The sequence below is a fragment of the Meriones unguiculatus genome, chromosome 2, assembly GCF_030254825.1.
Source record: "Meriones unguiculatus strain TT.TT164.6M chromosome 2, Bangor_MerUng_6.1, whole genome shotgun sequence".
In the NCBI taxonomy this organism is placed as follows: Eukaryota; Metazoa; Chordata; class Mammalia; order Rodentia; family Muridae; genus Meriones; species Meriones unguiculatus.
Genome location: NC_083350.1, coordinates 76,798,370 through 76,811,558, shown reverse-complemented (window position 1 = coordinate 76,811,558; position 13,189 = coordinate 76,798,370). Strand labels below are relative to the sequence as shown.

The following is a 13,189-nucleotide window of genomic DNA, read 5'->3' as shown; positions in this document are numbered from 1 at the left end:
CCGCCCGCCCTGCGGCCTCGCTGCCCCCCAACTCTGCCCACCGCCGACGGCCCGCGTCCCAGAACCGTGCCCAGCGAGCAGCGCCCCCGCGCGCGGAGCGCGGAGCGCGGGCTGCTCCCCGGATCCCGCCGGGGCGCGGGTCGGGGAAGCCTGACCCGGGAGGGCGCGGGGCGGGCGCCGAGGGCCCGGGGAGCGGCCGAGGGCGGGGCGGAGGTTGCCGAGGGGCGTGGGCGCGGCCGGCCGGGCGGCCAGGGGGAGGGGCGCCAGGGGGAGCGGCGCCTCCCGCCGGGGGGGGTGGGGGGGGAGCGGCGCGCGGCGGCCCCGCGGCGGCAGAGTGCGGAGCGGGGCGCCACGGCCGGGCCATGGGCGTGCAGTGAGCGACGCTGCTGCTGCGACTTCTCCGGGCGGCGCGCGTCCTCGGTCACCATGAAAGGTGAGGGCGGCAGCCGGCTCGCGGGCGGCTTCCGCGGGAGGGCGGCGGGCGCGCGGCCGGGGAGAGCCCGGGGGCCCCGGGGCGCCGAGCGCGCGGACCCCGGGGCGCGGCGCGGCTGGGTCCCCGGAGGCTGGAGGTGGGGAGGCGCTCGGGCGCTCTCCTCCGCGTCGTCGGTGTCCGCGGTGGTTCTGGAAGCCCCAGATCGTTGTTTACGGATTTCGGTTCCCAACTTTGTAATTGGAAAAACGTGCGGGGGAGAGGGAGGCACCGTCGTCCTTCCGGGTGGGTTGGCCGCGCTCGTCCGAGCCCCCGAGCCCGCGCCCGCCGACCCTCCCGCCGTCCCAGCCGTCGCAGGGCCACGGGCCGGCTGTTTTCCCCGGGACTCGAGATGTCCTCCGTGCGCGCGCCACGCATCTGGCAATGATTAGGTGCCCGAGGAGCTCAGCTGGCTCGGAGAGCGCGTTTGGCATCTTCCTCCGTTGGATCCACTGACTGGAAAAATAACTGCTCCCCGTTCCGCGTCCCTTCCCCGGGCCTGTCCAGGGGATGGGTGTCCCTCCGTGTGCCCAGGGGGTGCCACAAATCTCGCTGTGATTGGCCCCCTAGGTGGTGTCCTCTGCAGGCGGGTTTGTGGAAGTGTCAGATTTTTATCTCGCCTCTGGAAGAATCTGGAGAGAGGACGCCTTGGGGGTGGGGGTGGATGGGGGTCGGGGCCAGCCCTCGGTGCAGTGGTAACACGCGGGTTTGTCAGCGGAACCCTGATTTATGTGGGAGATGAATAGTTGCCGTCGGGCCCTCCGAGAGGGGTCGTTAAAGAATGGGCGGGCGCGGTGTTTACGCAGGGCCGGAGTTCCCGGTTGGGGCTGCGGGAACACGGTTCATTCCCAGCGCTCGCGGGCCGAGTGAGAAATGCCTCCCGGAGTCTCCAGACCGCGCGCTGCGCTCGCTTTGGCTGACTGGGGCTCCCCGGGAGCTCCAGGAACTCGGAGAGTCACTTTGCCCCCGAGGATTTCTGTGAAATGAAGTTCCTGCTCGTACGTGGAGATCCCGGTGCTGTGGATTCAGTCGCCTTCCAGAGACTCTTGCGTCTTCACTGGAGGGGACTTGGGACCCCGGCAAGGAGCAGGACTGTATGCCAGGTGCTAAGAGGCTCAGACCAAGGGAAGGACACGCAGATCAGGCTCTGACTTTCTCCCCCGAGAGTCTGAAAAAGCTGTAACATGCTTTCTTGTTCTGCCCTCGTTTCTCCTGCCTTATTTACAACGCAGAAAGCACGCATGTTTCTTAGCCGGGGTTCCCCTGCCCCCAAGCGCGATTGAAATTAGACCCTCGGCCACTGAGCCGCCTCCGTTACTCCTCTCTGCTTTTCAGTTTGAGAAATACAGGGTCTCCCTAAGTTCAGGCTGGTCTAGAGCCTGCGAGTGCGGACCTGAACTTGAGAACCTCCTGCCTCAGCCTCCAGTAGCAGGAGTGTCCGATGACTGACTCCAAGGCAATCTTGGCAGCGGTTAATTTCTCAATTCCCGGCAAGGCAAACCTCATCTCCACACCAGCGCTCTTTCTTTAACTCCAGCTTGGCGTAGTAATTGCAGTTTTAGGTCCTTCTCAGCAGGCTCAGCTCTGGAATGCAAGACACAACTACAGGTTCTAAACGCATTTTGGGTGAGAATTAATGAGTCACTGGGGGACCGGGTTGGAAGCCTTAGAGAAGGCTCATGATTTACCTCCTGTGGTCCGCGCCCACTAGACCCCATCACTTTCTGCTTCCCGCCAAGGAGACTGGATCCAAGGACTGGTGAATTCATGTGTAGGCTAGCCATTTTGAAGGCCTGTTTTGTTTTAATTGATTAGTGGATTAATTAATATAGAGATCTCTCTCTATAGCCTAAGCTGGCTCCTGATTCTTTTTTTCCTAACCTCTAGCGCTAAGATAACAGTTGTGTGCCACCACACCCAACTTGAAGACCTCATTTAATTAATAACAACAGGGTCTTCTGTAGCCCAGGGTGCTGTACGTTAGAGTCAACCTACATTCACCTCCTGAATTCTGGGGATACAGGTACTGTGCCTGAGACACTAGACCCCGCTAAAGTGCTGACGTTTTACTTTTTGGCAGTGCTGAGGAGTGAACTCAGCCTCTCCACACACAGTGTAATTATCTGACACCTAGCCATAGGTAAACCTAACAGTAGAGCCCTTGGGATCCTGATTATGTCATTCATTCTTAATTCATTTCACTTTCCTTGGAATTTGACTTTCCGACTCCGAAGGCTGAGGCAGGAGGATTGGTAGAAATGTCAGTGAGAACTTTGCTGGTCAAGACTACTTTTTTTTTTTTTTCTTTTAAAAAATTCTAAGTGATGAAAGTAGTAAGACTTTCATGCTTACACGCTGTCGTCAGCCTTCGGTAGTCACAGGTTCCACGTCTGAGGACTCAGCTGAGGATTGAAAACAACTGAAAAAACATGTCTGTGTTGAACATGTCCAGTCTTTTATCTTTGTCATGTCCTCAATGGCACAGTGTGGCAACCATGTACACACATTGATCTTGTAAGTCATTTAAAGCTGGTTCAGGCATGTGAAGGATACATATCAGTTACACACAGTACTGTGCCTTTTCTCATACTCAGAATGATCCTCCCACCTCAGCACTGAGAAGGCTAGGATTAGAAGTGCAGAAAAAGAATAATACACCACAATGCCTGGTGTGTTATTTATTTATTGTGGTGGTAAGACTTGAACCCAGCACCTCCCATATGTTCTCCGTTATTGAGCTACAGCCACATCCTGGAACCATTTTGCTTGAGCATGAACACCCTGTAATTTGATGATGTGTGGGGTTTGGTTGTTTGGAACCAATGTCTGCCTACTGAGGAACTCATCTTTAGCATTCTTTAGTTAAACAAACTCTGGGTACCGTCACAATCCCAGAGCTTCTCTTTCTGAAGCAAGCATTTTTAGAACATTCAGTTTTTTAAATTTCGATGCTTAAACCTCATGGCTTCTTCAGTAACCCCATGGAAGAATTGTCCCAGTCTATTCTGACTCAGAACAACACCTTTCTGTTGCATTCAGCAAGCATCTGTCTTTGCTCTCTTGCTTCCATCCTGGGAGTCCCAAGTACCAAAATAATGAAATCATTCTATATTTCCAAAAGAAAGTCTTTTATTCCATGCTTGCCATCTCCCAAGCTGAATGAAATAATTTGTTTTAGTTTATTTCCAATCATCTCATGATGCCATAAATCTCATGACTTTGTATAGTCACATTCATTAAGGAAGGAATCTGACTCCTTTAGTTAGGCGACTCATTACTAAATCACATTCCTGGTTCTCAATGTTGAGAGTTTTGGTGAGTTTCAGAGCAGCATCCCTGTTGCCTAAGAGATGAGTGAAAACAGCCAGCACCACATGGGACTGCAGAGGTCCAAGCCATGATTCTTATTCATCCCAGGGAGGTTGGTGCAGTCAAATGAGTGTCCAGGGGCTGGGATGGAGCCTAGCCGGTAGAATGTTTGCTTAGAATGCACGAAAACCTTTCAGTCTCCTGCAAGGCAAAACTAGGTATATGATGGTTCCCAAGGTAGAGGTAGAAAGATTGGAAGTTCAAGCTCACCCTAAGGTATGTAGCCAGTCTGGGGCCAGCTTGGGCTACTGAGCTCTTGTCTTTAAAAAAAAAAAAAAGGGCAGCACAAAGTTTAGCAGCTGATCTCTCTCTGTATATAAACATTTGTGAAACACTGCTTGGCAATAATACTTTAACTGTGCACGGTCAGAGCTTCATTTCTGCCACCGTCTGCTTTCTCCCAAACCCAGTCAGCTTGCTTTCTCAGTCAATCTCGAAGGTACTTGCGCTGAGAGGGATAAGCAAAGCAGCCTGTAAGGGTGAACCCTGTGTAATATATCATCACCTCGTGACCCTATTTTCTTCAGGAAAGTGAAAATGCAGCGAGTCCTCTTTGCTTTTGCTAGTTGGGCATCTGAGCTGCCCCTACTTTGCAGAGCTAATTTACAAGCCAATTATGCTTTTGACTTTTCATTAGCTTAGAGTTACTTGGCATTCTTAAGCTTTGGTTTAATTATTGTTAAGTGTGGATCTTCCCTGTGATCTACCATACAATTTCCCAAGATTTCCGTGCTTTCCTTGCCCCAGGCCGCCACCCCTTCGCCACGGGGCTCATCACCCAGGACGGTGTGTCAGGAAAAGCAGGCACATGGTAGCTTTCTAGCCATGCTGTACCTGGATGGCCGCTTTTCTAACAGATGCTTATTCTAATGAAAATACTTCTAAACCTCTGAAGCCAGGGTATTTATATAGCCTTAAAGCTGATACCTGAAGTATTAGCCTTCAGGTGGGAAGACAGAGATTCAAGTTTAGTGATAGAAAAAGTATATTTGGCCTTGGGTAAACCTAGCACGTGGCTCGTCCCTCTTGGAGGCAAATCTTACACAAGGCTTGGAGGAAGGAGTGAGGTCCCTGGAGAGGAAGTGCAGAGCAAACCAGCTTTCCTGCCAGGCAACGTTTGTCATCACAAAACATGGGCTATCTTAGTTGCCAGAGACTTGGCTGTGGCTAAAATACAGGAGGACAGGGATCAAGGTCCTTGGTTGGAAAACAAATGCCAAGGATGATGCCCATTCTTGTACATTTCTGATGGACCATGTAATAGCCCTCAGTTCCTCCCTCCCTTCCTCCCTCCCTCCCTCCCTTTCTCCGTCCCTCCTTCTTTCCCTCTTTCCTTCCTTTCCTCATTCTTTAGGTTTTTTTTTTTTTTTTTTTTTATTATTAGGCAGAATTTCACTGTGTAGCCTTTGCTGTCCTGAAACTTGCTCTGTAGACCAGGCTGGGCTCAAACTCAGAGATCACTTGTCTCTGCCTCCCAGAGTGCTGGGATTAAAGATGTACTAAAACACTGCCTGGCTTTTATTTTTCCCCTTTAGTAATACCTATTGTTTCTTGGGCTCCTACCGTGCCAGTCATTGTTACTTGTTATTTAATATTGGTAGGTTAATAACTATTCTCATATGCAGATAGGCAGACAAGCTTGGAGAGATGGCCCTTTGAGCTCAAGGGCCCTAGGCAGTCAGTGGGAATCAGTATTCAAACTCACAGTCTGATTGCAGAAGCCATATATCCTCAGTACACCTTTAAGCCTAGGGATGCCATCAAAAGTCTTCCTGGTTCTGTTTCCCTCCTCTTCTTTCTTTGTGTGTGTGTGTGGGTGGGTGGGTGGGGGGGTGGCGGGGGCTGAGCATCAAACCTAGGGCCTTATACCTGTTATCTAGTACTCTATATCTCCTTATTTCTTAGCGTTTTGCTAAGTTGCCAGGGCTGGTCTTACACTTGTGATCCTCCTGCCTCAGCCTCTCGAGCAGCTGGGATTATAGGCCTGTGCAGTGCCAACACACCCAGCTCAAAAGCATCGTTTTCAAGGATAGATTTTATTTTTTATTGATTTTAGCATTTCATTGTATCTGTTATTGTTGGGGAGCATGCATACGCAAGGGCGCTTAAGAGTAGTGATATTTTTTTTCGAGATGGTCTCTCTGCGTAGCTTTGGCTGGAACTCATTCTGTAGACCAGGCTGGGATGAACAGTGTGCAGCACCACTGCCCGGCTATTTTTATCATAAATTCTGGGGCTAAGAGAGTCCTCAGGACTCTTGAGATCTTAAACGTGGAATTGCTAATTTCTGCTTACCTTTGCTTTCACTGGTATGTAATTAAGAACATCCCTTAAGCAATCAGCAGAGTCAAAATATTATATTGGTCAGTTTTTTGCTTCTACTTTACGGATCTCAAGCATTGAACTCCGGTTGACAGACTCAGCGGCCATCCCACTGAGCTGTCTCAGTGGCCCCTGAAAGGGCAGGTTTAGAAAGGAGCTTTAGACGCTCTGTATAGGAAGCGTCTAAAAATGTTTTAAAGATTTATTTATTTATTATTTATACACTATTCTGCCTGCATGTGAGCCAGCAGGCCAGAAGAGAGCACCAGATTTCATTATAGATGGTTGTGAGCCACCATGTGGTTGCTGGGAATTGAACTCAGGACCTTTGGAAGAGCAGCCAGTGCTCTTAACTGCTGAGTCGGCTCTCCAGCACGGGCTTCGTTCTTTCTTGCACACAAGACAGTTCCTAACCACACCATCCACCCAACCCTTTCAGTCAGGCAGTGATTTGACTTCTACTTAAACAGGTGTCATTTGCAGAGCCCAAACCAATACAGTTTGTTGAAAAGACTCTGGTGATTGCCCAAGGGACGTTCTTAATTACATAGCAGTGAAAGCCAAGGTAAGTAGAAATTAGTAATTCCGTGTTTAAGATCTCAATGGTCCTGGGGACTTTTAACCCCAGAATTTATCATAAAAATATTCAGTTACTATTCTTAAAAATAAAATTGTGGTATTCAACATGGAGGGAGGTTTTAAATTAAGCATACTTACTGGACTTTTGTTGTTTTGTTTGTTATTTGGTTGGTTGGTTGGTTGATTGGTTTTTCGAGACAGGGTTTCTCTGTGTAGCTTTGGCTGTCCTGGACTCTCTTTGTAGACTTGGGCTTGATGTACAGCAATCTGCTTGCCTCTGCCTCCCCAAGTGCTGGGATTACAGGCGTGAGCCCTCTTTCCTCAGGGCAGTGCTGTTGGGAAACTGGCTGATGTTTATAAACAGTTTGTTATTTGAGGGTCAAGCCAACCAGCCTGAAAGTAGATGATATATGCTTTAAGAGCTTACCAGCTCAGAAAATGTAATTATGCTGAGTGAACCCAAGAGTTGAACCTGACAGTTTTCGTGTGGGCTCACAAACCAGAGTGCCTGGTGACTACATGAAAAGTATTTAACCATCCAGGCCTCAGTTTCCCTGTGACGAGAACAGTAGTGGCTGTCTATCCAGGAGAGCTGTTTTGAGGATGAAGTATGTCAGTGTAGATCAGTCGCTCAGAACAGTGACTAGTGTTTAGAATTTGCTCTTACAGTCACTGTAATATAAGATCTTATTATTGTAATCTTTAGACAGTAATTTACTACCTGGTTATGAAACATTTATATTAATTTAATCAAGTGGTACAGTTAGCACCTTGAAGGCAAGTCCTCAGTTTTTGCAATTAAAGTAATTTTCAATTTACAGATGTGTTGAAACTGCCCTGGGGCAGGAGTGAGCTTTCTGTGGGGAACCGCGCTGACGCTGTGCCCTGGTCTGGTGCTGTAGCTTTTTTCACTGTCATTCTTTCGATGGTATCAGAATCAGCCCTTCTCAGAAAGCAGGGTCATATAAGAAACCTGTCATTGCAATGACGGCACGATTTCTCTTTGACAAAATAGTGGTGGAAAATACATTTAATTTACCCAAGAACAAAAAGTTTTCATGGGTTTGATGATGATGATGATGGAATATATATATATTTTAAAAGTTTAAGTGTTCTTTCTTTTCCTGTCTCTCTGTCTCTCTGTCTCTCTGTCTGTCTCTCTCTCTCTCTCTCTCTCTCTCTCTCTCTCTCTCTCTCTCTCCCCGAGTGTGTGTGTTTGTATATAACATGCAGGCCATGGCACAAAATCAGAGGGCAACTTGTAAGATTCAGTTCTCTCTATAGTCTGGACAGAGCTTAGTGAACCCAAGATTTGAACCTGACAAGTTTAGAATTCAGGTTGTCTGGCTCGATAATACATGACTTTATCCACTTAGTTCCATTGACCTGATGTTAGGAGTTTTAAAAAATATGTATCTCAAATCCAGTGTCCAGCATTCAGCTTTTTGTTTGTTTTGGTTTTAGTTTTATTGGTTGTTTTTTGTTTTTTCCAGACAGGGTTTTGCTGTGTATCACTGGCTGTCCTGAGCTAGCTCTGTAGATCATGCTGGCCTCAAACTCACAAAGATCTGAATGCCCCTGCTTCCCTAGTGCTGGGATTAAAAATGTTTTTCTACCACCACCTTGCTCCAATGTCCAGTTTTATCCCATAAGTCTTTGTTACCTTTCTATTGCCGTGACAAAGCATCACAACCAAGGCAAATGATAAAAGAAAACATTTACTTGGGAGACAGAGACAGGTACATCATCTCTGGGTTCAAGGCCAGCCTGGTCTACAAATCGAGTTCCAGGATAGCCCGGGCTACACGGAGAAGAAACCCTGTCTTGGGGTGGGGGTGGAGGGGGAGAATAAAGGAGGAAGGAAGAAAGGAAGGGAGGATTTAATTGGTCTTATAGTTTCAGAAGATTACACTCCATGGCTGTCAAGGCAGAGCAAGGGTATGGTGACAGGTACAGCTGAGAGCTCACATCTTGATCTACAAGCAGGAGGCAGAGTGAACACTGGAGTGGTACTAGGCTTCTGAAACCCAAAACTAACCCCAAGAGACACACCGCCTTCAACAAGGTCAGGCCTCCTAATCCTTTCAAAGCAGTTCTAACAACTAGGGACTAAGTATTTAAATATATGAGCCTATGGTGGCCATTTTCATTCAAACACCACATCTTCCTCAAGTTGCTGCTGTCAGGTTATTCTTTTACAGTAGTAAGGATGTGACTTCCAAAAAAATCACAACATGAAACTCATTTGTTAGTATCAGGACAGGTATAACTATGTCTAACAAGTTTTTAACAATGTGACATCGTGTCTGTTTCATTAGTAGTGTTAATTATCCGTTGAACTGTCATTTTTCTATTTATTATTTATATTTGGGCTACCAAGTTCTAACTGGTTTTCAGTTTTTGCTGGTGGTACTTGGGATCAAACTGAAGAGCCTATATACACTAGACAAATGCTCTGCTACTGAGCTACCCTCCTGGCCCCAGTCTTTTGCCTGCATACAAATACTTGGTATGTGCTTAGAATATAAATCAGTGTTGAAATCTATAACTTGAATAAAGTTTGTCCCCAGAGAACTTGCAGGCAGGAGGGCAAAACTGAGACAATGCATGAGCAACTGGAATTATGGGTAGCAGGTGGAACATGCCTGAGGTGAGGATTAAGTAGTCAAGTTAGGGAGAGAAATATTTTCTTTTGGAGGAAAGATTTGAACTGATTTATTATCTTGAATTCTATTATATTTCAGGTTATATTATTCTATTAGGGTATCTCTGTTAGTTGGTCTGGAACTTGACAGGATTTGGAATTACTCATAAGATTCCATGTTGGGTGAATTTGTGAGGAACTTTCCGGAGAGGTTGGACTGGAGTAGAAAAGCTACCCCGAATATGCTGGCACTGTTTTATGGGCTGGGGAGCGGAACTGAATAAAAGAAGAAAAGCTGGGCATGGTAGCACACACACCTTTAATCCCAGCACTTGGGAAGTAGAAGCAAGTGAATCACTGTTAGTTCAAGGCCCTCCCTACTAGTGAGGTCTACTAGTGAGGTCTACTAGTGAGGTCCCGGACAGCCAGGGCTACTTAGATCCTGTCTCAAAAAACAGAACAAAACAAAACAAAAACCAACCAACCAAACAAAACAACCAAAAAACAAAAAAGGTGAAATCACACTGTGTGCCAGCTTTCACCTCTTGGTGTTTCCTGGCTGGTAACTTGTGGGACCACGCCTCCCCACCTGCTGAACTATACCCTCAAAGCTTTGTTTGTTTTCAGGACAGAGTTTTTCTGTGTAGCCCTGGCTGTTCTCTCCTCTTTTTTAAGGACAGGGTTTTGTTTTGTTTTTGTTTTTTTTCTGAGCAGCCCTGGCTGTTCTGGACTCACTCTGTAGACCAATTGGGCCCCATACTTCTGCCTCCCAAGTGCGGCTTGGCACCCAAAGGGGTGTGCCGCTAGGCTACTTTCCTTAAACTTTTGATGAGAAAAGCAGCTAATACAATGCCATTGAAGAAACATGTCTTGAAAGAAAAACAGAAGACGAAACTGGGCTACTGTGAAATCAAATGTAATATTCTAGGCATAGGGGAGCAAATTCAAAGTCCTCCCAGGTCCTGGTGGTACAAGCATTTAAATTCCAACTGCTTGGCTAAGGGAGGAGTTCAAGGCTGTTCTGGGCAACTTAGTGAAAAGGGGTGAGCTACCATCCCACTGGTAGAGTTCTTGCCAAGCACATATGTGGTCCTAAGAGGAATTACAAGCATGCCCCCCCCAAAGTCTCATCAGCCTTGGTAATTATTTATAGACTATTGCTTTAATATAACTTAAAATAATCTAAACTTTAATTTCAAAACAAAAATTCTTTTGGCAAGCCGTACTCTTTAAAAAAATTTTTTTTTTGAGAATTTCATACACGAACATTTACATCATTTCCGTCTTCCCTCTTTCCCCTCCAACTTCTCCCATGTCCTCCTACTCCCTCTCAAATTCATAGCATCTTTTAAAATCATGTTTCTCACACACACACACACACACACACACACACACACACACACACACCTCCGTTTAGTGTTGCTCATATGGAAATGTGTTTAGGTCTGGCGGCTTGGGATTTGGTCTCCTATCAAGGGGCTCCTGCCTGGAAAGAACTGATTTTCTATTTCTCAATCCATTGGCTGACTGTAGCTCTTAGTAACTGTGTCCATTTCCTCTTGCACCCCAGCTCCTGGGATGACCATGAGGCCCTGTATTTATGGCCTAGTCCATAAGCTTTGGCTTTGTTCTCTCAACTAGCTCGTAACTTAATTACCTGTTTATCTTACATATGCCATGTGGCTGGTTACCTCTCTTCCGGTTTCATGCGTCCATCTTTCTCTGAGTCTGGAGTCAACCTCCCCCTCTCACTCCATCCCAGAGTTCATTTGCTATAACTCCCACCTACTATTTCCAGCCTCAGCTAATAGGCAGGCCATCAGCTTTTATTGACAGGTAATGCTTCCATACAGACACAAGAGATGCCTTCCACAGCTCTTCAACTAGGGATGGGGCCCTGTGAAAATTTTCGCATCTACGCATTGCATCTGGGGGGTGTCACTGTTCAGGTCTCGTTTAAACAGCTATATTGTTGAGATTTCATGGGTTTAGCATTCCTGTTATGTCTAAAAGACACTGTCTTAGGGCAGGTATCCTGGTCCTTTGACACACAGACTCTTTCCACCTCCTCTTCTGTGATGTTTTTGGATGTGGGGTCTGTGCTATATATGGAGCACTGACTGGGGTTGGGCTCCCCATAGTCACTTCATTCTCCGCATTTTGACCAGTCGTGGATCTCAATAATTGTCCCCATTGCCACAAAAAGAAGCTTCTTGGAGAGGTGAAAGCTACAATTATATGTGGGTCCAAAGCTAAGTATTTAGAATGTAGTTAGAAATTATACTGGTTTAGGAAAATGGCACTAGTAGGCGCTTCTTTGAGGTCCTTCAACATCCCAGCCATGTCGTTAGATTTACAGGAGCAGGCATGGATTTTCTCCTATCGAGAGGACCCCAGGTCCCCTAGACAGTCATTGGTTACCCACAAGATAAAATGCCATTATTGCACCGTTGGCCAGCTCTTGCTGGCCGTATCTTTGTTGTGATTTGTAGGCTGAACAGTAGGTGTGGGTCAGCTGATTGTTTTTCTCTCTTGGCTGCTTGTGTAGCACCTCCAGATACTGCTGTTTGTTTCGTTGGTTGGTTTTTGGAGGCAGGGTTTCCCGTCACCTAAGGTGGCCCCAGACTCACTATGTACCCAAGAATGACCTTGAATCCTCCTCCCTCCACCTCTCAAGTTCCTTAACTATTGTCTTCCTACAGAGCCTATTGATACATTTTCCCAGCTGCTCAGTTAGCAAAGAGGGTCAGGCTTGTGACCGGGCTGGGCATCCAAGAACGTGAGGAAAAAGAAAAATGCAAAGGCTAAAGGGACTTGCAACTGTTGGACAAACTAGAGTAGGGTACAAAAGCCATAGGAAAGAGAATGAGTAGTTTATATCCCTAGCAGTGGGACATGCTAGAGGTCAGAAAGGTAGGATGAAGTTCTAAATTGCTAAAGTTTCAATTAAGATAACTAGTCCAACTTGACCTGGCCTGTATTTCCATCGTCTCAGGAGGTTGAGGCAGGAGGATCCCATGTTCAAGACCTGCCTACAGAGTGAGTTCAAGGTCAGCTTGTGTAACTCAGTAAAACCTTGTCTGAAAGTAAAAAGTGAAAAGCAGGCAGGAGATATAGCTTGGAGGAAGAGTGCTTACTTAGCACACACTGGGTTTGGGTTGGATTCCCAGGACCACAAACAGCCAATATTATGTAACATTCTGTTCTGTTCTCAGAACCTTTTTCTCACTCTATACAAGGCACGCTATTTGTCCTAGGTTGTCCTTATAGGATGGTGCCAATCAAGGCGATTCACAAAAGCTGGAATCTCTTTGCAGCCGAATCTCTTTAGCAGCTGGCACTCTGAAATGTGTTTGTTTTATCCTCTCACTTTCTGTACCTGAAGGGAGCAGCGTTGCTTTCCTGCAGCTAACCCCCTGTAGCTATGATGTGTGTCTTGCTACCCAGGGCCAGTTAAAGACTGTAGAACCTCTGAACCCCTGAGACTGCTGCAGCTCTGGCCAGCTTGGAACTCTCTACGTAGACCAGGCTGGCCTTGAACTCAAAGTGATCGGTCTGCCTCTGCCTCTGCCTCTGCCTCCCAGAGTTCTGGGATTATAGGCGTGTGTCACCACACCTGTCTTCCTTCCTTCCTTCCTTCCTTCCTTCCTTCCTTCCTTCCTTCCTTCCTTCCTTCCTTCCTTCCTTTTGTTTTTGTTTTTAATTTATGTGTTTTAAATTATGTGTTTGTATGTCTGTGTGTGGGTTTGTGCACATAAATGCAGTTACTGAAGAAGCCAGAAGAAGGCTGGAGTTACAGGTAGTTA

At 47.1% G+C, this 13,189-nt stretch overlaps 1 protein-coding gene across 1 annotated transcript in view; it reads left to right on the top strand.

The window, feature by feature from the left end:
* The first annotated feature begins 310 nt into the window (after positions 1–310).
* The window catches only part of Colec12 (collectin subfamily member 12), a 160,795-nt gene continuing 147,916 nt past the window's right edge, over positions 311–13,189 (top strand). The window contains exon 1 of the mRNA XM_021659651.2: positions 311–433. Within this exon, the coding sequence (XP_021515326.1) occupies positions 427–433 (7 nt within the window). The 5' untranslated portion in view covers positions 311–426. The remainder of the gene's footprint in view (positions 434–13,189) is intronic.